This window comes from Erithacus rubecula (genome assembly GCF_903797595.1).
Source record: "Erithacus rubecula genome assembly, chromosome: 1".
NCBI lineage: Eukaryota > Metazoa > Chordata > Aves > Passeriformes > Muscicapidae > Erithacus > Erithacus rubecula.
Genome location: NC_136658.1, coordinates 63,292,850 through 63,319,434, shown reverse-complemented (window position 1 = coordinate 63,319,434; position 26,585 = coordinate 63,292,850). Strand labels below are relative to the sequence as shown.

Sequence of the window (26,585 nt, the reverse complement as noted above, 5' to 3'; positions counted from 1 at the left end):
TCTTTAATAGGCAATACTATCATCTGATCCAAAAAGAAATTGCTCTTCTGACCTATTATTATGGCCTTACAGTAATTATACCTGAAAGTTGAACAGTGAATAATTTAAATGAAACACAGATTTTCCAAGTATGAGATGATAAACTCTATTCTTCCTACCATGCTCAGCTAGGATGTTAATACTAAAAAAGATCTTCAATGTCCTACAAAGATGGAAAAGAATAATTATAATATTTTTAAATTATTATAATATTTTAAAACATCATAATTAGTTACGAATATGTTTGTATTAAGTTACAGAATTCACTGGCATACTAAATGGAACAATGATCTGTGTGGCAACAGAGATGCTACATATATCACACATGGATCTGCTTCACATCTAAGTTTCCAAGGCTGATCTGGAAAGAACTGAATTACTAAATAAATTGCAATCTTCCTTTGCTTAAAGCAGTTGGTGAATGGTTCAGCTCTGTGGTGTGTGTGAAGCTCTAAACCATGATATGTATCAGGTTACAGTGTATGCTTAAGAAATAAAGGTCTGTCACACTCAGTTTTCCAGCAAACCACTGTTCAGATGTTTCTGCAGGGGAATGCTGTTCTAGTGGTTTATATCTGTTTGGGATGAAAAACGTTATATTTCCACTTCAAATAATGATACTTCCATAGTGGAACTTTACAGCAGTGTTATTACTCAAATTGGTAACACTTGCATTGACTAAAATAAATTCTTATTTAAATCCCTTAGAAAATTTATTTCCATAGTATTAATATTATGTACTTAAATCAGAGAAAATAGTTCAATTAGCACCTACGTCTTACAGAGCAGAATACTAAAGTTCCATGTAGTATGTACTTCTCTTGGGGAGAATATCAATTGATCAACATATAATTCCACTTTTCCTTCTGTAAAAAAACCTCACTATCACAAGACATCTCCAGGAATCCCTAAGTTAAGTATAAAGGATTCATGAAACAAAACAAACAAACCCTCAGACTGACTCCTGGCAGTTTTTGGGACATCCAGTTCTACTAAAAAATCAAACCAACAACATCCACACCAACCAAAGCCACACAAATCACCTGGCTGAAACTCCTTTTCTGATGTTTCTGAGGTGCTCTGCCACATTTTAACATTTGTTTTAACTGAATATCATTTGGGATATTCCATTTGTATTTATTGCAAAGTTATGAGATTACTATCAGTTTCCCCAGAACTTGTCTTTCTGGGTTTTCCTTCCTTGGAAACTTAGGACAAACCATACTTACCAAGAGCCCTCTTGGATACTTTGAATTCAACAAGATGACCAAGGTATCAAAGAACCCACTGGTTTTAAAGGAAGAAATCACACTCAAATCTAGAAAGCCACAGGTGAATTAAACAAGAGGCTCCTCTCTTACATTACGGAAAGTGAAAAAATTTCACCCGCTATCCAATGAACACTTCTGCCTACAATGTTATCTTATCATTTCCAACCAATTACTTCAGTCCTTAACATCCAGCAAGTCCAAAAGAGTAGGAGGTTTTTGTTGTTGGGTGTTTTGTTGGGGTTTTTTGGGTCTTTTTATTTGCTTTTCAATGTATCACCACGATAGACATATCAAACCCTAAGAATGCATTTAGAGAAATGGGTGGGTTGTTGAGGTGATGGAAGATGGTAACATAGCAATGTAAAACCCAAGAAAAAACTAATTCATGTTCTCATAAAATGTACAGACCAGGAAGGACATGTTCATTTCTGATGAAACCCTAACCTAAACACTATTTTATATCCTTCTGTTAGTGTAGGAAAATATGATAGGGACATGACAAACATATACTGTGCTCTTCAATGCTTATCCATAACTAATGGGAAAAACTACAATGAAAAAAACAGAAATAGATAAAATATCCAGGAAATGACTGGTTAGTACTTGAACACCGAACCTTAATACATATTGATGACCATTTGACAGAAAAATACAAGAGACATTTCCCTGAAAGTGTAGGAGAATTTATCTTGCTTCTGCCTAAATTGACTCATCATCCCTTTAAAACAATTTCCCCTGTGAAAGCTCCCAGAAAAGGGCAGTGAGGGAGATGATCTGGAAAAATATGAAGGGAAATTAGAACAGCAACTTTTTTCAGAAGTCACTGTGATAATTTTAATCCTGTTGCAAAACGTGAACCTCTAAAAGAAAAGAAAAAGCAGGAAAAAAGCATGAAGAAATAGTATTGGTCCTATGATCTCAAGAACTAAGTCAAACAGTAGCTTTTATTCCCAAGGTATTCAGGGAAAATGCCTTGGGATTCTGTTTCTCCAAAGGCAGATAAAAAATTGCCACTTATTGTGGCATGTTTTCACAGGTTATTACAAAAAGAAGGGTTGTATAAAAGATGTGAAAAGAAAGGCTTCAGGCATGCTTTCTTTTGATTCTACTAGCACATTACCCACAGAGAAAATCCTGCACCTCACACAAAAGGCGCAGAGATCAATCTATATCTTCTTAGATTTTACACCCTGACCTAAGGGTTATCTAAACTGTAGTAACTGAGGCCATAAACCTTGTAACTTCACCTAAAAAGTAAGCTGATGATCCAATGCAGTGCTTGGATGTCTTGATTAATTCTGTCAAACCCATTTCTCACTGAGACTTAAATTAGGCTTAATCCATTGGGACTGTTCCACTACTCATAGATATTCACAGCATGCAGTGATTGGGAAAGAGCAGCTAAGCTTGGTGGGCAGGTGACTTGTTTATTTCTAGAAAATTCACAAACATTCTCACAGAAAGGAGCAAAACTGAATCTGTGTTCTCATCTCCTGGCTAAATGATGAAGTAATCTGGGTGTTGAGCAAAGGCAGTAACATCCATCTCCTCCTTTCTCAATTGCTTTTCCTTCTTTCTCTCAGAAAAGCAAATATTTCATGCCAAATGGAAAGAAATTTCAGTTTTCAATACAATGCAGAAAAATGTACATTTGGGATAAAATTTATTTTTTCTCTTCATCTTAGCAACAGAAAAAAAAAAAAAATAGGTATCACAGCTCTGTCCCAGACATTTCTCTCGGGCAATACGTTCTCAGACTCCCCATCAAATAACCCATTCCATTACTCCCCCCTTTCCCAAAATACATCTACTGTGTCAGAAGTGCTTCTTGATGGCAGTCAGCCTGCTGTTCAGTGACAGACTCACTTACGGAAGAGTTACCACATTTATTTTCAGCCTAGGATTTCTACTAAATCTTTCTGGCTATCATATTACAACTTTAACAACAATACTCCCCCTTCTTTCCCACCACACAAAAAAACCCCAAAAATTCCAACCAACCAAGCAAACATCCCCCTCCCTCTCCCAAATTCCCAAACCTGAGCACAACAAAATCCACATTTGACAGTCAGTTTCAAACATTTTCCTGGAGTTGAAGGAAATAATCAAGTGATAGGATTGGATGCTATAAATAGGTATATGTACACAGGCAGGAAAAAAAAAACAAGCAGAAAAACAAACATTCTGCCTTTTAAGCTAGTTGATATGGTACAATGGTAATACAAATCTCGGTCATCTAAAAATACTATAACCAGTTTTAACTGTGAGCAATTCCAGAAACAAACACACATGATGTCCTTCTTTGATGAAATTTTTAAGGTTGAATGTAATTGGCTATTTTGAGGATTCTTTTTTGGTATGCAAAGACACATGGCTTAAAATCTCCATTTAGAGGTAAGTACAACTTACATTTGAAACTACAGATAATGCAGGAAAAATGAAGTGTGCTACTATTATTGAAGTGCCTTGTTATACGATGACCTCTTGAGAACAAGTAAGGGGCACAATATCAGTTTTATGTTGTTTTCCTGGGAGGCAATTAGAGCGCCTGTGCTATTAGTAGTCACCTGTTGTCCTAAACAAACAAACAATAAAAAAAAATTAATTCCATCATGGCAAGTTTCCCTGATGTAGAACCTGTGTTTTCTATATCTACCTTCTAAGCTCTACTTCTCTTCACCAACTGCCAAAAAGAAACACCCATAACTGTAAAGTTTTGCTGAATGTACAAAAGCTTTGCAAATCCAGCAGCAACTTTGTTTGGTCCTCCCTTCACTTGGGAAGGCATTTTGCCAGAACAAGGCTGGGGAGTCTCTAACACTCATCTGGCATCTGCAGTCTGGGGAGAGCCCGGCAGTGGGGCGGTACTCATCCCTCGGTCGGTGCCGCCATCGCCATGGCAACCTGGGTTGCCCGGACGATGTGCCGGCTGATGCTCCAACACGGCAGGCTTGGGCTCCTGCACCCCTTCAGCTGCCCTTCACATCCCTCCCCCTTCATTTTCCACTTTGATTCATAAGAACCTGCCTTTCTTCTTCCTTCCGTTCCCTTTCCTCCCAGCCCGTGGTACATCCAGGTCAATTTTAATAACTAGGAACAGCTGAAATACCTTTATTCGCTCCTTCCCTTACACAGACATAAAAATACCTGGAATACAGCCAGACAAGCAAACACAAGAAGTCAGTCCAAATATGCTAATTTTTTTCACAGGTGGCTTACATTTCTTACGCAACAACTGATGAGGAGAAGAAAAGATTTATCCCCAAATAACGGAGCTGCTATAGCAATGGAGTAAAAGCAGCTACAGGGGTGGGCAATAGTCTGCATGGTGAGCCAAGATAAGAGGAAACAGTAATTTAATTATCCCAAAGCACACAGAGTTGTTAATTTGAGCTGAATCTGAATTAACTAAAAATACTGTACCAGAAAATAAAACACGTAAATAAAGTGTTTCAGAAGCACTCTTTGGAACTTTTATCCCAAACAAAACAGGGAACTTCAAGCTGCTTTTTCCTGTTGGGCCACACATTAAAGTCAGGAAGCTGCTGTGAGTTGTTAAATGCTTGAAAACACCATAGACTTGCCAGATTTTTTTTTTTTTTTTTTTTTTTTTTTTGATAATGCTCAAGAGTTTATCAAATGCAAACTCAGAATAATGGCTATAAACAGTCCTTCAGGTGACTCATGCTAACACAGCTGGGCAACTGAACTGCTTAGTAACCAAATACCCATCCCAAGAAATTAGTTTACTTCAAGACTCCAAGAATCAGTTTGACTATGATGCAAGGTGCCACATTTTTTGATAGCAACCTGTATGTGGGGAAAAAGTAAAAAATGTAGATACTTCACTGATTCTTTTCTGCAAAGTAAGTGCATTATTTTCTCTTTCTTAACATGAGGAAAATTTCTATTATCAGAGTAGGTTTTAAAAAGTGACTCAGAAGATAAAACACATTCTCATTTCTATCACTACTGTTTGTGTAAAATTATTTATTTCCATATTTCTATTCATATTCAAAAGTATCAAAGGAATGAGCACAAATGAAACAATTTTTAAAAATTAACAAAAATAACCTATAAAAACTTTTTCTTTAAACTAATAGAACTCTGCCCCAAGTTCTAGTTGCAATTATTTCTATTGTGTTAGAAATTAAACTTTTTGATAAACTCTGATCATGATGAAGAAATATGAAAATTTTTATCAAAAGTGTTTGTTTGGCACCTGGGTAATTTTTATACTATCATGTTGCTTTGGATGATAGTCTTATTAAGTTGCATAAGGATGAATTTAATTCAACAAATAATATTGGCTAGACTGCAGTATTTCTTGTTTCCTTACACTGCTGAAAATGTAATTTGCCAACATGGAAGAAATAAGTAATATTAATTGGAAACCTATTTTGAAAAAAATAAAGATCCCAGAAAAATCACTGCTTCTGTTTGATTGATGTACAGTGATCCAGGGAGTTTCAAGGTTGACTCAATTTTGTTAATAATTAATGGGATTTTATTTACAAAAATGTAAAATGGAAAATGAATACAGATACTTCCCATGAATACATATTACAACAGAGCATCTCTCGTGCATTGATCAGTAATGAGTTATTATATGCACTCCAATCATAAATCCCAGTGGAAAGTTTAGCTGATAGAAGTTCTATTCTTAGGCTGACTTAATAAGCCTGGACTGATTTACTGAGTAAATTGAAAGATATTTCAGCTTTCTTGGGTGAATTGGTTCAATTCCACATATCCACTTCTCTGCAAATTTAAGAACAAAACATCAAATCCACCACCACTCATATACCTCAAAGTTAAGCAAATCCTCAAAGACAACAGGTTAAGGTACATCTGTTAAAGCACATCAAACAGAGGAAGGATTTCAACATGTACTTAAAATGGCATAAGTTCAAATCTCAAATTTGATGTCTGGGATACACCAAATATGAACATGTTAAAAGACATAGAAATTCCAATTATTATACTTTCAGTATTATACAATGTGGAAACAACCAAGCTCTTTCTGTCCTAAAGATATGCAGCAGAACTTAATACTGCAGAGAAGCACTATGCTTCATCAGAAGAAAACACTTCAAGGGCAATATATTTTTCTCATCAGTATACCTCACCTAAGTGTACAAAGTATATCATTAGTCCCAAAATCTGAAAATCTTGTTTAGGTCAGCAATGCTGCATCATTGTTTTCCAAATACAAAGAACCTTGAAGTAGACTTCTCCACTAGCTTGTTCACCATATTCCAAAATTAACAGATTATATAATTTTTTTGGACTCAACTTAGCTTTTGAAGGTGGACAATTTGTTGTAAACATAATTCTAAATTAATAACTAAAAAAAGCTTAAGGTTGAAATCTGCAATTTAAGTCAAGAACATAAGGCAGTGGAGTGCACTCTTTACTAGCATATGCACTGGCAACTCAAGAAAAGCTTTCCCATCTCTCATATTTTTCTTGTTCTTCCTAACTTGTTTAGTTTAGCTTTGAAAAAGCCAGGCTCTGGTAGATTAATTTTAGTCAAACTTTATTTCCATATGAAATACAGTTAGTACTTTTAAAACAGTGTTCTTGACCAAGTAAGTTTTCTTATCACTTGCACAAATGTATTACGGTAATTCAAACATTGAAATAACTTTCACTATGTCAATGCAGGCTAAGGGTATAAAGGTTTTTAAACTAAGAAGCAATGCCCATTTGTTTGGTGACATTTCTCAAATGGGCTAAGTTAAAGCACAGAGGTACTAAGTATAAGAAAAAATACTCTGCAACTACTCAGTGCACTGGCATTGTACAAGTACAGATGAAGAAAATCTTGTTTGACTGTACAGTGCAATTCCAGAGTTTGTAAATCTTAAAGTGCATCTCATAGCAACATCTGAGCAAAACCAAATCCTGAGTGACACCCAGTTTTGGATGGGAGGCCTGAGTGTATGATGTCTGAATCCCAACCTCACCACCTTTTCCTCAGATCTTTAAAAGGATGTAAATTGTATGGCTATTTAATGCAAAAATATTTTATGACTTTTGGACAACACATTACTTTAAGTTATTGCTGACCTGTCTCTCATTTAGTTTTAAGTAGTTCGGACATAATTTTTTTTAATGCCTCTCTTTGGACTTTCACTTACTAGAAAAATAATAAAATTATATTTTGTGCTACTGCAGCTTTCCCAGAAAACATCAGCTGGAGATCCTTTGCAGCCTTTCTAGTTGCTTAATTCCTTCAACATGCACAATTTCCCCAAAGCTTTATTACTAATGTGAGTGTAAAAGACTTCTATAATAAGTAATATTCTAATTTTTGGACCACAGTGCATTTTATATTTTATTGGCACAGGTCAAAAATGCCCTTTTTATTAGGCTAAATCTGCAGTTACAGACTGAAATAGGAGTAAAATGTTTTATACACTAGAGTTAAGTGGTTCTGTTGAACGTACTAAAGTGCTATAGGACTGATAAATGAGGAAGGAAGATGGGTTAGAATAAGGATGCTACAAGATGTGGTTGGGGACAAGAAAAAGTATCATTAGGTAACATTCATATGGTTTCTGATGTGAGTAGAAAGAAAGTAAAAAAGATTAATGAAGGAAGATCAAAACCCAAACCAAGAAATTAGGATATAGCAAGTAGTATCTGCAATTAAAAAGTCATTAACAGTTTATTTTTTAACTTCTAATATTAAAAAAGATCCTTTTTTTATTTGATGGGTATTGGAATGTAGAGAAGGAAGAAATTAATTCCACTTCAACATGCTATGTTTTCTATCCCATAGGAAACAACTATTCCAAATAATACAATCCAATCTTAGACTGTAAAATGCCTGTATTTTTGACCCCAGTGAAACAAATACAAGATTTTATAATAGCAGATCTCACTACATAACAAGTTTTCAATAAAATGATCTCAGAGCAACTGCTGTTAGGTGGATAAACAGAGACTGGGTAAGCTCAGCGGAGAGTAATTGGCTGTGTCCTGTTTTCAGTCAGCAGCTGGCAACAGAGAAAGAACAGACTTAAAGCACTGGGGTAAGCTCGGAGACTGATTAGTCAGGAAGCTATTGCTAAAGGCAGCAAGAGTAGGAGCTATCCCAGGAGCTCTCTCACAGCAGTTTTCTCTGCCCTGTGAGACACAACTGGAAATCCCTTAATGCACTCTGCCCTTCATTTATTTTTGCTACTGGACATTTGAGAGCATTTAAGAATGTTACTTTTTTGAGTAGTTGCCTGATGATGGATCACACAGAATTAAAATGATTTTATATTTCTTAGAGAAAGGGGAAGACTACCATCTACAGTACAATCATAAAACTAGGGATTACCTGAGAGCAAAGTACTTTTCATTCTGTGCTGAATGACCAAAATGGAGTTTGCTACTACTCACACATCAATCCTTATTTACTCTTTATGCTGAAATTAAGAACTCACCTTGCATTCCAGGCAGGCTTGCATAACTTAAAGCCACACTGCTGATCTATTTACTTTTAATCCAGCTAGTTAAATAAAGCATAAGTAGATGAAAAAATACTATTATTGCACTAGCAGCGTAACACAAATTACACAAGCATACTCTATAGTAAAGGAAAAGAGATGAGTATCAAAATACTAGAATTTGGAAGCATAACAAAGTTAGCTATCCAAATTTAATGCAAATTTTGTATGCATTCATGTAAGAAAATTGGGGTTTTTTTTGCCCCTCAGAAGCACTTGTATCATTCATTGCCTAGGACAGAATATGAACTTAAAGAGCAGCTATTCAAGCTATTGTTTCATCTGCAGTATTGAGTGTGTTGTGTCCTATTTTATTAACTTCATTATACAAAGAAACAGAGAACTAAAACATAAATAATCCTTATCAGGTCTCTCAGCTTCAAGTACTTTAAATTGGAGGCATGAACTCATTGACTATTAACAATTCAGATAGGCTAACTCCTGTGTAGGATGTGTATGTGCCTCTCTCTAGCCACTACAAGGAGCTTAAACACCCTAAACTATGCATCTATTTATGAGGTATTTTATCTCTTCAAGAGACAAAATACATAGATTAATTTTTGAGGTCATTTAAAAATGCTTAATACGTGATTTCCCAGAGTAATTAGCATCATAAAGCACTTCATGTGTTTATTGCTTTGATTCTACCTTTCAGTGCAATTGTAGATGTCTGCAAAGAGAACTTGGAGATCTCAGTTTAAGAATCAAACACTGCAAATTGTGACAAATTTCACCCATCCACCAGAAGGGTGGGAAGGAGGATCCTGTAAACTCCAGGCCTGGCAGCCTGACCTCAGTGCTGTGAAGGTTATAGAACAGATTATCTTGAGTGCCATCACATGGCATGTGCAGGACAACCAGAGCATCAAGCCAGCCAGCATGGGTTCGGGAAAGCCAGGTCCTGCTTGACTGAACTGATCTCCTTTCATGACTCTGGTGACTGATGAAAGGCTGTGGATGTAGTCTACACAGACTTCAGTAAAACCTTCAACACTGTCTCCTACGTCATTCTCCCAGAGAAGCTGGCAGGCCATGGCTAAGAGAGAGTGCTCTTTTCTGGGTAAAACCCTGCCTGGATGACCAGGCTCAGAGAATGGTGGAGAAAGGAACTAAACCCAGTTGCTAGCTCTGTTCCTTAGGGCTCGGCACTGGGACCAGTCCTGTTTAACATCCTTACTAATGATCTGGATGAGGGGATCAAGTGCACCCTCAGTCAGTTTGCAGATGACACTGAGCTGGGTGGCAGTGTTGATCTGCTGGAAGTCAGAAGATTCTGCAGAAGGATCGGGATAGGCTGAATTAATGGAATGAGGCCAATTGTAAGAGGTTCAACAAGGCCAACTGGTGGGTCCTGCATTGGGTAACACCAATCCCTTGCAGCACTACAGGCTGGGGTCAGAGTGGCTGGAAAGCTGCCCAGTGGAAAAGGCCCTGTGGGTGCTGGTTGACAGCAACTGAACATGATCCAGCTGTGCCCAGGTGGCCAAGAAAGCCAATGGCATCCTGCCTGCATCAGAAACAGTGAGGCCAGCAGGACCAGGGCAGTGATTGTCCCCCTGTACTCAGCACTGGTGAGGCACTAAAGTCCTCTATTTATGGGCCCTTCATTACAAGAAAGACATTGAGGTGCTGGAGTGTATCCAGATAAGGGCCATGGAGCTGGGGTTGTTTATCTTGGGAAAAATAAGGCTCAGAGTAGACCTTTTCACTCTCTACAACTACTTGAAAGAAAGCTGTAGCAAGGGTGGAGGTTGGTCTCTTTTCCCAGGCAATCAGCAACAGAACAAGAAAACACAGCCTCAAGTTGCACAAGGGTAGCTTCAGGCTGGACACCAGGAAGAATTTCTTAGCTGAATGGATGGCAAGGCTATAACATGGGCTACCCAGGGAGGTGGGAGTGCCACCATGTTTGGTAGTGTTCGAGAAATGACTGGGTGTGGCACTTAGTGCTGTTGTTTAGTTGACATGGAGGAGCTCAATCAAAGGTTGAACTTGCTGATGTTGGAGGTCTTTTTCAATCTTAATTATTCTATAAAAACCCAAGCAACCCAAAACCAAAGCCACTTCCCACTCACACAAAACAAAGCAAACAAACAAACAAAATGAAAAAAAAAAAAAAAAAAAAGTTTAGGATTGGAGGAAAGGATGGGGCAGTTTATCAGTTTGTAGAATTTATTTTGGCATAGATGTCATTTAATGTTATCTCACTTTATAAATACTGAGCAAGTTGCAATAATGTCCTCCACAAGCTCCTCCCTCAGCTTAATTATGAGTTAATAAGTAGATTTTGAAGCATTAGATTGACTCAGCTCTTGAGCTACTGATGCCAGAGTGAAAGATCAGATACCTTGAAGTTCACTTTCTCTTGGAAAAGGTGGATCAAAGGCGATATTTTCATTTTAGAGCACAGGAAGAAAAAAAATATATGCAGTCTCCCTTCTTTGGTAATGACAGCAATAAAATGTACTCACTGAAATAAGGATATGTCCTCAGAAAAGTCTTTCTGTGCTTATGCAGTGAAACGAAAGCAACTTTGGCAAGGAATTTAGATCATCTGGGGATTAATCTCTGCTTTGGAAATGAAGGCAATATTAAATAAAATAACCAAATGTAATTACGACTACAGTAAAAAACAACCAAAATCAGAAAATGCCAACTTTCCACAAAGCTATAAAAGCAGCAAAACCCTTTATATATTAATAGGTTTTATATTCTGATCCCTTCTCCGGAGCCTAGAGAAAACAATGGGAAGATCATCACCCTTAAGACATTTCTCTGGCTAACTGTATCTGTAGTAACTCAAACAGCCACCTTTCAGCTAATTCTGTCAGGAATTTCTTCTGTTGTTAAAAAATTTAGTTACCAAATGAAAAGTCCAGGAAAACTTATGTGCCAAAGTTAAGATGGGTAATGAAAGCTCTCACTCAGCAGTGTTTAACCCTGGTTCATCAAGATTTATTGTTCCCTCAAGGATAGGACTTAAACCATGTTTTCTGTATCCCTGAAAAGTTCCCTTCTGTTCATTAGCCCTTCTGCTCAGAGAGTGCCACTATAAATAACAAATGTTAGTGAGTCTACTGATTCAAATACTCATAATGGATGTGGATGGATGGTAATGACTCCTGCCACATTCCTGGACATTTCTGAAACTTCATAGCTCGATTAGGTGCAGTACACAGATGTCCAAATATCATCTGAAATCCCCACATTGGGCTGTGATATCCAAATTTGTTCCTGACCTAAAAGCCTCAAGTACACAAAGCAGACCGTCTAGAACTAATTCAAGTACTTTTATGTGCCCTGTATTACAATGCACCATGTACACTCATATCTTTTCAAATACAAGAAAACAGGCTTAAAGCCTAGGAAAAGAGATAAAAAGAAAAACCTCTGGAATAATTATTTGCCTGTGCTGAAAATCTGCTGAGATTTCATTCCATTTCCCTGTTTATGACACTAAGTAGTCCCGATGTTATCTTTTCAATTTCTTATTTTATCATTTTGCTATGCTACAAGGAGGGAGAAAATCAAAAACCACAAGTCTGAATAGTGTAGAATAAATTCACTCTTAGATTTCCAAATCCCAGTCTTCAGATTTTTTCAAACCTATGGCAAATATGGTCAAGCTTATAGGATCAGGTAATAGTTTTTCTTTTATTTCTCTGGTATATGGAGTTAGATAATATCAGGAGACCAAAAAAAAAAAAAAAAAAAAAAAAAAAAGTATGATAAAAACTCTTTCCCCATGGAAATAAAAAAAACTTCACCATTACAAAATAAGTCTTCTTTTGAAGATATTATGACAAACTATTGTAACAGAAAGACTATGCTACAAACTAGACAGTTACATTCTCTCAAAGAAAGAAGTATATACTAGCTATCCTCCAGGAAGTAAAATCATCTAGGAAATTGCATAGACTTCACATAGTTTTTGTTTGGTCAAAATAATTTTGCTTTAAAAAGTTGTTGGCTTTTTTTTTTAAAGCAAAAGATTACCATCTCAAGGATAAGAGCCAAACTACTTCACAGTAGTAGTGTGCTGAAAGGGAATAGATTGATTAGCCCAGTATCTTCCAAAGTCCAAATATTCTTTTCTGAAATTACTTAAACTGCAGTTTCCCATCTTAGATTTGTAACCTACCCCAACATAAGAAAAGAGGACTTGCAGACCAACCTCCTCACACTCTTCCACATCATTCAGTGCAAGCCTGGCTATCATCTTTCCTCCTGCCATTCAGGCAAGAGCTGCATTTGACCCCTACATTTCCTTCCTTCATCACTCATGATCTCAGATTTGAGCCACCAAAATGCCTTCTGAGGCTTCAGATTATTTTGCTGCATAATTGATGCAGATATTGCCTTAGGCATGTATGGTGGAAATACACAAGACTCATCTATTTTTTTGAATGAAACAAAGAAGATACTGAATTTATCAAGCAACTCACAGGCACAAGCACTAATTCTGATACGACTGAACTGCCAATTTCCCTTTAGAGTGTTCAAAAACTTGAAAGTAAATCTTCCAAGTGTTCCCACCCCAACAAAAGGAAGAAGTTGAAGATAACCCTTGTTTTCTCTGCATGTTTGCACATTTTCAGAGGATTTGCTATAATGAAAAAAGTCAGGCAGAAACATAACTCCAGCATTTCTTCTAGACAACATTTTTGTTCTGTTACAGCAACCACTTAGGAAAAAAAAGAAACTGAATTCTGCCAAAGGGGGAAAAAAATCCCTGAACATTAATGGAACACATTCACTTACATGGCAAAAAAAAGATGACTTAAGAAAAATGCTTGAAAAATTTAATGAATAATGCTTTGCACTTTCTCTAAATCTTTTGAATTCTGACTGACTAAACAATGTTGCATTAACCAGATATCACTGGAATTGCAGAACAGACTCAGGTCAGGAATCTGACACTGTTAGTATCTCAGATTTTGTCCCCAGTGAAGTCTTTAACCAGAGAAAACACATTTTAAATGTCTTTCTGATGAAAATTTCCTAGTTAATATTTCACTTGTGGTTTATTTGTGGTTTCTTTATGAAAGATAACCTCTTTAAGAAATATATATATGTGTGTATATCTATCTAGCTACTTCAAAAACCCCATAATATAAAGAGCGTTATGGCTGTTGTTCAGGAAATTTGTTATTCAGATCAAATTTCTAAAAGCCTCTGAAGAATGAGGCAGGAGTTTAGATACTACTTGTTCTTTACATTCAGAAAACAGAAGTGAAACAGACTGGTAAATTTATACCTAAAATCTTGCTTAACAAATATGGAAGAGACTTGAGAAGTGACAGAATCTCTTTGCTATACATACAAACTTGGTAATTGTCTTCAAATAGGAAGCACTGTTTGACTAAAAAATGAAAATACAAACATGGGTAAATTTCTGGTAATTTACAGCTCCCTTTGCAGATTTAAGATTTTCCACTGATAAATTTTCAGCCTGCTGCTTTGAATATATAACTTGCCTGCTGTAGCTTTTGGAAATCTGGTTACCTACCTGGGTGATTATGAAGCTGACATTTACTGTATGTGCAATTATGGAATATACAGTGTCACTGCTTTCAAATGTCACCTCCTTGCTAGTGTTCTTATCTTGCAGAAAGTGTCCTTGTCTCCCTTGAGAGCCGTGATCTTATTCAACTAATACCAACGAACACTGGCAAAATATTTACAAAAGCAATTAGCTCTCCTGGGTGTCTAATCTGACATCTTCAAAGGGTCGCATTTTAGGAATGAAGTTGTCAAACCTCTGGAGAAAAAAAATTAAAATTTAAGGTCCACCTTGTCTCAAGGGTAGTACTTAAAATTTTTACTCTGAAAAAGCTTGAGTTCTCCTTTTTGTCTACATTATGTTCAGATATAATGCTATATGATAAGACATAGGGTGAAGGATATTTGTGCAAACTCACTTATGAGTGTTGATAAAGGAAATCACACAGGACTTTATTTAAATAGACAGGGACATTTTTTGTAGCATTATAATTCCTCCTCATTTGTCTAAACACTAGTTTCTAGTGTGTCTTTAGCTTATACTAAGGGCAAGATTGCATTTTTTTCTGTCTAGATCAGTATTTTCACAGTAATATGCATTTGCTACTAATTTCAAGTACCCTTTTCCACCCTTGGCAGAATCTTCAACCATTGTTCAGCATTCAGCATTTTAAAATAAATAAATTATTAAATAAATGAGTGGTTTATACCTCTCAATCTCAGTGTATTTTAAAGAACATTTTGTTAGAAAAGGTCCAAAAAAAGAAAATACTCATTTTTCATTCTAAACACTTCTTGCTGGCTGCCATTCCTTCTAAGTTGGAAACTTTCTTCATTCTAACATTAATTTATGAGTGTGAGAGACTGCTAAAAACTCTGCATCAAAATTAATCTTTTTCCTAGGTATTTTGGAATGAAAATTCTTCAGGGATATTTTTGCGATGGCATGTGTTTGCAACTGTGACAATGCAGAAATAGTTCCAATGAAAGAAATAAAAATGTATAAATTCACTTTCTGTGTCTGGATATTATTTTTTCATTCCACACATACAAAATTGACTTTAATGGTCAGTTTCTTTGAACTCTGCTGTATTGTCTAGGAAAAAAACTAGTATAAGCTATTAAAAAAAAGCATAGATGGTTCCAGGGGAATTATTTCTGTTAGAATAAGCAGCAATTTTACTTGACCTATGAAGTCAATATTGAAGAGAAGGTTTGGTCTTAAAATGGCAACAACTGAGAACCATTTTTAATAGAAATCCTATGAAATGTTTTCCTTTCATAACAGTGCCTACAGTTATTCCTTGTCTTCTACTGAGAAAAACTTGTCTCTTGAGTAAAACTTCACAAAGCTTAACAAAAATTTTCTCCACCAGAGGTATTGATGTTTTGTGATCACACAGCTGAACATGCACCGTGCCTTGAAAGCAGTATCTATCATGAAGGACTGCTAATTCTCAACAGGGTGCCTTTACTGCTAACATGTTCTGGGGAAAAAGTTATCTTCATGGGCAGCTTCTCCACTGTTAGGTACTTCCTAATGTTCACTACATACAGTTGAGGAAAAGACAGCAACATACACAGACATAAGGAAAAATTAGGTTGAAATGCCAGTCATAGTTTGCTGTCACATACAATGGTGAAACAAAAATGACCTCTACATGGTCATATTGTTTGAAGAACTATGATGAGTTTGAGCTCACTGTCAGCTTTGCTTGTCAAAAATAAGGCAGCAGAGACATTAATATGAATATCAGATGACAGTTCTATTATAAATAGGAAATGAAAAGAACCAAACATGAAAAAAGGGTGTCCTTATGCTTAATTGGGACAGAATGGCATTAGTACATAAGGGGTTTATTTAACAGAAATCTTGAAAATGCTTCAGACTACATGTGATATGAATATTATTCTATTGTGTATGGATTTACTGAACAAACAGCTATAACAATTACAACCATCTCTTACCATGGAAGTTTGATCTCAATACAGAAACAAGATCTTTTTGCCACCTTTAGAAATGTATTCCACAATGCAATTACTGATTGTCACAGAAAGCTTTCTTTCAACCTCCGCAGTCTTGAAAAGCAATCTGTATTTTTTTGCTTGCATTTTATTATAGCTTTTCTTTACTCACAGTATTATTAATATGATCTGCTTGTAAAGATACTCTTTCTGATGCATTTAAGGTATGTGTTTATATGCAATCAAAGCTGCATATCAAATTTGTATTCATGCAATTCAGGTAGTGTAGCATTAGCTTGGCTAATGCTACTGCAAATAAATGCGTAGCCATAGCAGCAGAGAACTTGATGCAGGCTGCAAAACCTGACCAAAAACTTAGTGACTAATGCAGCTTTCTGTGTTGCAGTGGGCTCTGCCTTGTCTTGGATATGCTGCTCCATGTATCTGGACACCAGTAGCTTGAAATAAACATACAAGCTGCAAATATGCCTTGACTCTTGTTGGAAATAATTGATAAACTCAGGTCAGCCATAGCTATTAGCTGCTTGAAATGATCTTCTAATGTGCAAAATCCTGATCACTGAAAATTAAGTGCTTTCTTCTGCTTCCTAAATGAATTAAAAAGCTCCTCTGTTAGATGCTATTGAATCCTAAGCATACCGCTAAAAATATACCAAAACTTTGCATGTGTTAAACAATGCTCTGAATTGGAATTGCAGCAAAAGCATATACCACATTTACTGCAGTTCATGGTCCTTTATAGTTAAAGCAAGCTGTAACATTAACAGGTAGTTTTGCACATAGATGTAATTTAGTAGGCAATTTAAAATTAAAAAAATATTATGAATGGGAACAAACTATACCAATTGCATCTAGATCCACTAAAATCTATGTATATTATTTGCATTCTTAAGGCATTAAAATGCTTCCAAGATATAGCAATTTATATTATATCTGTTAGTTATGCAGCAGGAATTTTTCTCCACAAGAAATATTGTGACTCGATCGGCCTTGCCACCAGCATTAAAAATACAACTGGTAATTCTGATCACAAAAATAGAGCAGATTTAAACTTGGCAAAACCTACATATCACAGAATCACTAGGTTGGAAGAGATCTTCAAGATCATCGAGTCCAACCCGTACCCTAACACCTCTACTAAACCATGGCACCAAGTGCCACATCCAATCTTTTTTTCAAACATGTATCATGTTAGAAAGAGACAATCTGTTCTATAACAGAAGAATGCAGTAGGATTGAAAATAAAGTAACACACATTTGGCTACCCTGAAATGTGGCATGAGAACGAGTAGTCCTTTTTAATTAAAAGTACCACCTGAACAATGCCAGAGCTTTCAGGGGAGCTCAACAGATCATGATGAGAAAAATGGCCCACACAATAGCTGGCATTTCACTAAATTTATTAATGCTCTTTTTTTTTTCCTTATGCAGTCTATTCAGTTAAAGGAAACAATTACAGTTCTAGACCTGAACAGCACTGGCAGGCTCCTCTGTATTACTTTCTTTACGGGGTTTGGCTAAGCCTGAAAAGCAAATGCTAGTTTGATACCTTGTGTACTGAGGGTGGCATTGGCAATAGTTAGAAAAATTTCTTTCCTGCTTCCATTTATATGACAGCTATGGAGAAAGTGTGCATTCAGGCTGTATTTCTCTCCCTTGTCATACCATGTGAGACATGGAACCAGTTTCCTGTCCTGTGTTTGTGTGGGATAGAGTTAATTTCCTTCCTAGTAGCTGGTACAGTGCTCTGTTTTGAACTGAGGCTATGAAGGATGTTGATAACACACTGATGTTTTACTTGTTGCTCAGCAGTGCTTACCCTAAGTCAAGGAATTTTCAGGTTCCCATGCTCTGGGATGCTCACAGGCTCTAATGTGCCCTCCTCAATGGGCAGAGGCACAATAAACTGTGGGGGAGCATAGCTGGGACAGCTGACCCAAGCTGGCCAAAGGAATGCTCCATACTCAGCATGCAAATTGAGGAAATTGGTCAGGAGATGGTGATTGCTAGGAAGATTCAGCATTGGCTGGCTCAGCATTGGTCCACAGGGGTGAGTGACTGTATTGTGTATCACTTGATTCTCCCGTGTTTATTGTGTATCACTTAATTCTCTTGTGTTTCATTCCTCTCCCTCCCTCTACTTTTTATTCCTCCTCCTTCTCCCTGTTATTCTTATTCTTATTCTTATCATTATCAACCTATTTTAATTATTACACTATTCTTTTTTCAACCCATAATCTTTACCTTTTTCCATCCCACCAAGGAAGACAGAGTGTGTGGTTGCAAGGTACTTAATTGCCAGCTTGGGGTTATGATACTATTTATGCTTTATTTGATCTGGTTTCCACTTTTCAAAGAGAAATATCTTTAATCATAAAGACTAAACTAGATTTTATTAATTTGGTTGGTTGTGTTTTGAAACAGAAGAGATTAGATAGAACTTGATGGCACCTGCCCAACAGAGATTACTACACTCTAAAGATTCAGGACAGACATTTCAAATCATGGCTTCTAATTCTTTTTGACTATATGATGAATCCTAGGTATTAATCTGCAGTGTGTATTAATAAAATATGTCTACAATAAGTGAATTTATCAGTCTCAGCAAAATAAACAGTAACCAAACCAGTTCCAGTTAACCCAAACAGTCAAAACCAGTATAGAAGCAAACATGGAAAGTGCTTGAATTGCTAGTAAAGGACTTTCAGCAATCTCCACATATTTTAGCCTTACAGTAAAACAGTGTTTTTTTCCCATGATATAAAATTTGGCATCCTTTTGAAGATTTAGGTTGGAAAAAATAGCAAATTAGGAACAACCAAGCCAATACTTCTTCTTATAAAATATCCCAGTTTTTCTGAAGTGGATTGAAGTCAGACTTCTTTCTCATATGTGTATATGTAATAGGCCACTATATACAGCACTGATCACTTATTATACACATATAGACAGAAAGAACAGGCTATTGAGCATATATCTATATATGATATAAAATGCAAGATATAGATATATCTATATAAATATAAAGTGCAAGAAAAAATTATACAGAGAACAATACTGATTATATATACATTGTTGAACTCAGAAAGAGAAAATTAAAGAAACTTTATCATTTTAATTCCTATCTTGACTGACCACATTAACTACATTAAGGTTATTATTATTATTCAAAATTGACTTTGGCAGTCAGGGACTAGAATTCATTCTAGAAAGTAGTCTAGTAGTCTAAATGACCACATCCTTCTACTAAAAAGGAAGAAAAGGCTTTGAACTCGCTATAATCTATACCAGGTTTGGTGGTCTATTTGGCTCAAGATAGAAGATGTAACACACAGACATTGTGACAAGTGTCAACAAATCAAAAATATGCTAATGAATTATTTAAAAGCAAGCTCAGATCTGTACTAGCCTGTTTCTGAGCTAACAAGAAAATTGAAAGAAACACTGAAGTAATTTTAAAATGTTTTAGAATTAGACTGTCTCAAAATGCTCTATGGAAAAACTGATTTTGGAAAAACAACAAAAATTCCAAGCTTATTTTTACTCTTCTCTCCAAATCAGACTTCAGAATTTCAACCTTTAGCACCAAATTATATCCATCTGATGTACAAATCTTTACACGGTTTAGACTAAGATTTTTCAGCATTAAAATGTTGGTGAGTGGGAGTGTTTGTTTTTGTTGTTTTGTTTTTTAATCTGAAACATGGCCATGATGTGTGACTAAAGGCAGTTAAGCTTGAAAACTGGAAGCTACAGTCTGTCCACAAACAGCTACCTAGATGGATTGTGCTGATAAGATGCAGTATTCAATATGACTGCTCTAACAAGCAGAAACACTTACAGGGTAAATTCAGATGTGCTCTATAGTCATTACTCAAATATCCATATGTTACATGCTAGACAAGTACCTGTCAAATATACTTGATTTCTCTTTGATCCAATTTCTGTAATTGTCTACAAACAGTCCTTTCAGCTCTATTTTCTTCAATTTTGTGTATATATGCCAAATTCAAGAGGTTTGGGCGTTTGTTTTTTTTTTTTTTGCTATGCTCAGAGAAATAAACACTTAAATGAGCTATAATTAAAATAGTCAATTTTATGACATTTGCTTTATAAAACATGCAGTGCATTTAAATATCAAAAAATAGTGCAATCGGCTTTAAGAACTAAGAAAGAAGATTTTTTTTCCCCATTATTAAAATTTCTCTTTAACAAAAGGACTATAGATATAAACTTTTTCCTGAGATTACTAGTCATGAGCACTCTGGACTCCTCAAGCTTAATTAAAACACAGTCAATATAGTAATGTTCTTCAGACTGCCTATCTAACAAAGCTAACAGGTACCCACACCTGTACTGCAACTTTTCTTACAATCCTACTGATTACAATGAGATAGTTCAGCAGTTTATGAATAAGCATTTACTATAACTTTGTTGAGACAACACTCCCTCTGAATTATACTGATAAACAGCAGCTTAAACCATTCCAGCTATAGCACCAAGAAAATCAAGTACCAAACACAGAATAAATGTCAAAAGTTCTCAGATTTGCTGTAATAGGCACTTAGTAAGACTTTAAATATTATGCAATCTGCTTTCTGTTGCAGTTCCATAAACCATAAAAAACTTGCATAATAATTCTTAAGGATTATAAAAGTACTACAATTTAAAAATATAATCAAAATTTAAATAAATTTAAATCCCACAAAAGATACAAGAGCTTTGCAGATTTAGTATAGTTTCAGGATGTAATATTCAGATGATTCTTAAAAAGCAAGTTCCAATATGTTTTAGGGCTCCACTAATGTACAATACTGAATAATCACAGCAGTCTTGAAAGCACAGATCAACTACATAAGCTAAGCTAAGAAGTGCATGCAATTCATGAATATGGTTCATTACCATGGTTACAAGCTTTCAGCACAGGCCGCTGTGTGGTTGGACTGAGATTTTGTGGTATGTCTGCAAAAGCAAAGAAATAATGGAAATAAATCACCTGTTTGAAAGCTACCAGAGTATTACAACATTATAAAGCAGAAGTTTATGAATTAAGAAATTAGAAGTTAGGTATTTCTCAGAATAAACGACAGTTATATACCAGAGAAATAAATTGACTCAGACTCACTCATAGAACAAGATGACTTCCATTTCCCCATACAATTAAAAACCCTAAAAATTTAAAGTACATTTGGCTGTATTGAGAAGTCTTGACCTGGATATAATAAGGTCAGTACCTTAATTTCCAGTCTTACTGACACAGGCAACAGTCTGAACATCCCTGAAAACTGTCCTTGCACAAACAAATTAAACCTAACAGTATCTAAATTCTAGAGCACTGGACCCATAATGCTTTTAACTTTCTCTGGAAAATAAGATCTAAACCAGAATATTCACCTTTGGACCTTGGTGTCCTTCTCCTCCGGTCTCGAAAAGCCGCACCTGACTGCAAGGCCTCCAGCAGGCTATCCATCACTCCAGTCTCCTCACCTTCTGTAAAGGAAAAACAAGGAACCCTCCTGGTTACCATAGCAATATCAAAGCATAAAGAACATCACCAACAAAAATCAATAAAAATGGATACCTGTTGTATTATTAAAACGATTAATGTCAAACTTTGACCAGTATTTTAATATCTATAAATTGCTCTCTTGCAATTAACCACAACACATTTGGTCTTCTACAGATTGAACTAGACCAAATTCTATTCCACTCATTTCACATTTTTCTTTCTCTATATGGAGAGTCAAGCATAGTTTTAAGTGAAATGTCATTTCACTCATATTTTTATTTCAGTACCTGTCTACAACAGCAAATAATCACTCTCATGTCAGCTTTGAAGAGCTGTCCCTTATATGATTTGTTACATTTAACAAAAGATCATTCAGTTATTGTGATAAAAAGTTGAAATTGTTTCTCAGTGGGGAGCAGAGTGAACAGTATTGGACTGGATAGAATACAGTGATATCCATGTAAGTAGTTTAAATCTAAAGTAATTTTCCATTCACATTTAATAACCTCTGGCCAACATTAAATAATTGATGTAGTTCAGGAAAATTCTACTTGCCGAATTACATGCTTATAATGCCTAATAATAGACACAGGTGTATAGTAACCCCCAGAAGAATTATGAATGTTACTCTGAGATGGTAACCAAATGCAAGTATTAAACACCCCTTTTACTTCTTAAAAAAACACATGAGAAAGTGTTATATTTGAATCTTGTTACCCCATTGTATGTATTCATGGGAGGACATGAACATAACTTGAGGGATTAACTATGCAGAAGAAAATCTCTACGGAGGAATAAAGCATTCCATGATAAAAATCTCATTATACCCCCACTGGCAAAACTCCCTAGGTCAACATGCGTCTTGGACAGAGTCAGCAGTCATTGCTAACAGTGAATATGCAAATCAGGATCTAATCTGGTGCATATTACAAGATGCCAAGTACAGGGGGGCAATCACTGCCCCAGTCCTGCTGGCCACACTATTGTTGACATAAACCAGGATGCCAGTGGCCTTCTTGGCCACCTGAGCACACACTGGCTCACTTCCAGCTGCTGTCAATCAACACCCCCAGGGCCTTTTCCACTGGCAGCTTTCCAGCCACTCTGATCCCACCTTGTAGCACGGCAGGGGATTATTATGACCCATATCCAGTACCCACCAGTTGGCCTTGCTGAATCTCATACAACTGGCCTCAGCAAACTAATCCAGCTTGTTCAGATCCCTCTGCAGAGCCTTTTTGTCCACCAGCAATTCAACACTTGTCACCCAGCTTGGTGTCATCTGCAAACTGACTGAGGGGGCACTCAATTCCCTCATCCAGATCATTGGCAAAGATACTAAACAGGACAGGGCCCAACATTGAGCCCTGTGGCCCTGAAGAACCCACTCATGGCAGCCATCAGCTGGATGTAACTATTCACCACCACTCTTTGGGCTTAGTCATCCAGCCAGCTTTTTATCCAGGAAACAGTAACCCTTAGATCTTCTCTTTTCTCTCTACTCTGTACTACCAGACTAGTTTTCAACCCTAGACAAAGTGCTATACAGAAAACCAAATAAGTGAAAATTAGCAAAAAAATAATAATTTTTCCTAACATTTATATTTATGGCAGGTATGGAATAAACATGAAGACTGAAATATAGAATGTTTTTTCCATTTTGTGTTTGCTATAACATGCTTTACTACACTGAAGTTTGCTCTCTTATGACTAATGTACTATCACACCTATTAGTATGACTTGGAATATACTGTATAAAAAAAAAAATCACTCAGATATTCTTCAGCTTCCTATTTGTTTGTTCAGGTTTAGTTTTTGTTTTGCTTTTTTTTTTTCTTCTGGTTTTGTTTTGGTTTGGATTTTGTCTGTTTGTTTTTTGTGGGTTTTTTTCTTGTTGGTTTGGTAGGGGGGTATTTGTTAGTTGTTTAACTAACTTGCTCCATCTGATATCATGCAATTCTCTAAAATACTAATGTCTGGAATGAAAATAGTCAGTGAATAGTTTCAAACCAACATGATGCCTGAAGAAATTTTGAGCCAAGCCATTAGTTACATTAACAAACATAAATACTAGAGGAAAGTTTACAAGCATTTTGGGTAATAGTAATTCAAACAAGATTTAATAGTATCACAGTCACTAAAATGATACCATTAATGTCTATGGAAAAGAGTTTATAAGTTTTGTTTTAGGAAGTAGGAATAACAGAAGAAAAATTTCAATGCCATTTCAGCATATCATCTGTTTCCTCTTAAGCATGTCCAAGACTACTGCAGATTTCAGAGTAAGTTCAAAAACTTAATTTTCAGTACAAAACCCCTGGTTACTATTAAAAGGTTCATCAAATAAATAAAAAAAAATAAATTATGAAACAGAAATATTGCAAACCCACAACTTCTTGTAGTAAAGCTGCAACATTTATGTGCGCTGTTTGTCACACTGAAATATTCTTGTAGTCACAAAGTGGATTATAGATTAGTGCTTTCATTGACATGCAAAACAGCATTAGAAGAATAAACTGTAGTAGATTGAAACTTGAATTTAAAAATTCCTCTATAGTTGTCCTGTATACATGGATTTATTGAAACAAGCTAACCAAATAAAAGCATACATACTTAACAATTTTTTTACCCAAAACATGTAGAATGCCTGGTTTTCAAACTCGTACAACTCCAGCAAGCTCCAAATTCTGATTTCTTATACCTACATCAGCAGCTGACTGTGACAACTTCTGTCAAGTTATGCAGGTAACTTAAGTTATACAGTTATCAGTATCCACACTATTAATAATGTTGTCCAAGTGTTTATGATGGGAAGATTAAGAAATGAGAGTCCACCCTGCAGTATTGGAGAAATCTTTTAAATTACCTTGGAAGAGTTGTATACAACATTGCTACCATGACAGTACAAGGATCACAAATACTGTTCAATATTAACACTTCCTAAGGGACCTTTAAATTGGCTTTCACAAGCTGCTGCAGATGATTGGCACCAGTCCCAACTGGCTTCCTAATTAGTCAAGTATATCAATCTTTTGACAACATAGAACTAGGAATTCTAGTTGGCTTGCAGATAGCTACATAGCCCACAGTAATTCCTCTGAGAAAGATACCCTTTTATGATTTAAATGATCTCTTTTCCCTCAGTGCAGAATAGAAGATTTAAACACTTTTTAATATCATACCTAATTAAAACTCACACAACTGTCTTTTAAATACCATCTAAAGGAGAAGTAAACTTCCTGAAGTAGCCAGTGAGTCTTGCCCTTGACATTTCAGTGCCAAGTCAGACATAAACAATCTAATTTCATAATTACATCTTTAAAAATGTTAAGAATATTAAAGACCCTTCTCTTCTAGTGCACTGAATATCATTAGCTTTACATGTACACCTATAATGTCTTATAATGATAGCAACAGATACTGCATTTAGTAGTGACACCTGTGTTTCATGTACTTATAAAGAACAAATTGTATATACCATAATTCCAGGAGCAGTAGTCCACGGACATGATAGAATCACAAGTATCATCAGTAATGTGGTTTTATAAAAAGTGTTGTAAAAAGATTATTTTGGATGAAAAATGTTTTATTTTTACAGTTCCTCTGAACCTTCCAAAATAAAATAAACCACAGAACATCAGGATGCCAAAAGTTCACTTTACCAGGAGAGAACATCATAATATGTCTGTTTCCTTTTTCACAGAACCAAATCTTTATTCAGTTACTCTTGTCACAAAAGAAAATACTAAGCAGTTTCAGAAAAGCAAACCAGGCATTCTTTAGCATTGTTTCTGTTGATGCTTCTTACTCAATCTCTACATTTAAGAGATCTAGCTACAGAAATTTTGACTATCATCTTCCACTGCTTTTATTTACAGCATTGCAACTACATGCAGCTTTTTGTTATATTTTATGTAATGAAAATGACCAGCTCCTAAAGCCAAACACTAAGTTTCATGTGAAACTAAAACCACACAACTTGCACAAATACATACATTAAAAAGAGACCTTAGAGATTCCACAGCTGTTACAGAAGGAAAAGGGTACAAAATCTCCAGGGCTACTCCTTAAGTTATCTGGAGAGCCAGAGTTTAATTATCTTTGTTTCATCTTTGATGTAACTCCATGGCAGCACTCAAGCCTTTATATAATTTAACAACAAACTTGGAGTGCTGAAGCTATTGGATCTTTTTTCTTCATCTTAAGAATTAAATCCACTCAATTCAGCAAGCACCATAATTGATACTTTTTTACTCTTGTTTGCTAGAATACAGACTGCTTTTTTTTCCTTCCTCTTCAGCTCAAGACATAATTAACGTTAGATATACTGCACCCAGTTTTTGACTGAATAAAATGCAAGCCCTTCACAGTCTTCTTCCAGGTTTAGCTCCATCATGTCTTGTGCATTTACATACAAACATTTCAGAGGAAAATAATTACCAGGCTTGGGAAAGTGACAGCTGAGATATTTCCAAACTATTTGCACAAGGAAGGAAAAAAGAAAGTTACATATTTTAACTTTATTCTTTACTTAAAAGATAGTATGAAAAGTCCTTTATATTTGTTTGTATAAGGACTGATTTTAATCAGCGCAGGCTAGAAAACACTGCTCAGCTGACTAAAGGCCTCCATCTGAGTAAAGTTTGAAGTAACATTCTCTGAGCAAATCACAAGAGGAAGGTAATTTAAGCCATCAGTGCAGCAGTGAGCTCCAATGTTTTGGATACAGGTTCCATCTTTTCAGTCTCAGAGTGTAAGGTAGCTAGATTCTGTGCA

The 26,585-nt window shown here is 35.9% G+C and overlaps 1 protein-coding gene across 1 annotated transcript in view; it reads right to left on the bottom strand.

The window, feature by feature from the left end:
- The window catches only part of DIAPH3 (diaphanous related formin 3), a 203,895-nt gene that overhangs the window by 35,937 nt on the left and 141,373 nt on the right, over positions 1-26,585 (bottom strand). Inside the window, exons 26-27 of the mRNA XM_079314821.1 lie at positions 21,695-21,790; positions 21,203-21,262 (exon numbers count right to left, since the gene is read on the bottom strand). Coding sequence (XP_079170947.1) covers positions 21,203-21,262; positions 21,695-21,790 — 156 coding nt within the window. The remainder of the gene's footprint in view (positions 1-21,202; positions 21,263-21,694; positions 21,791-26,585) is intronic.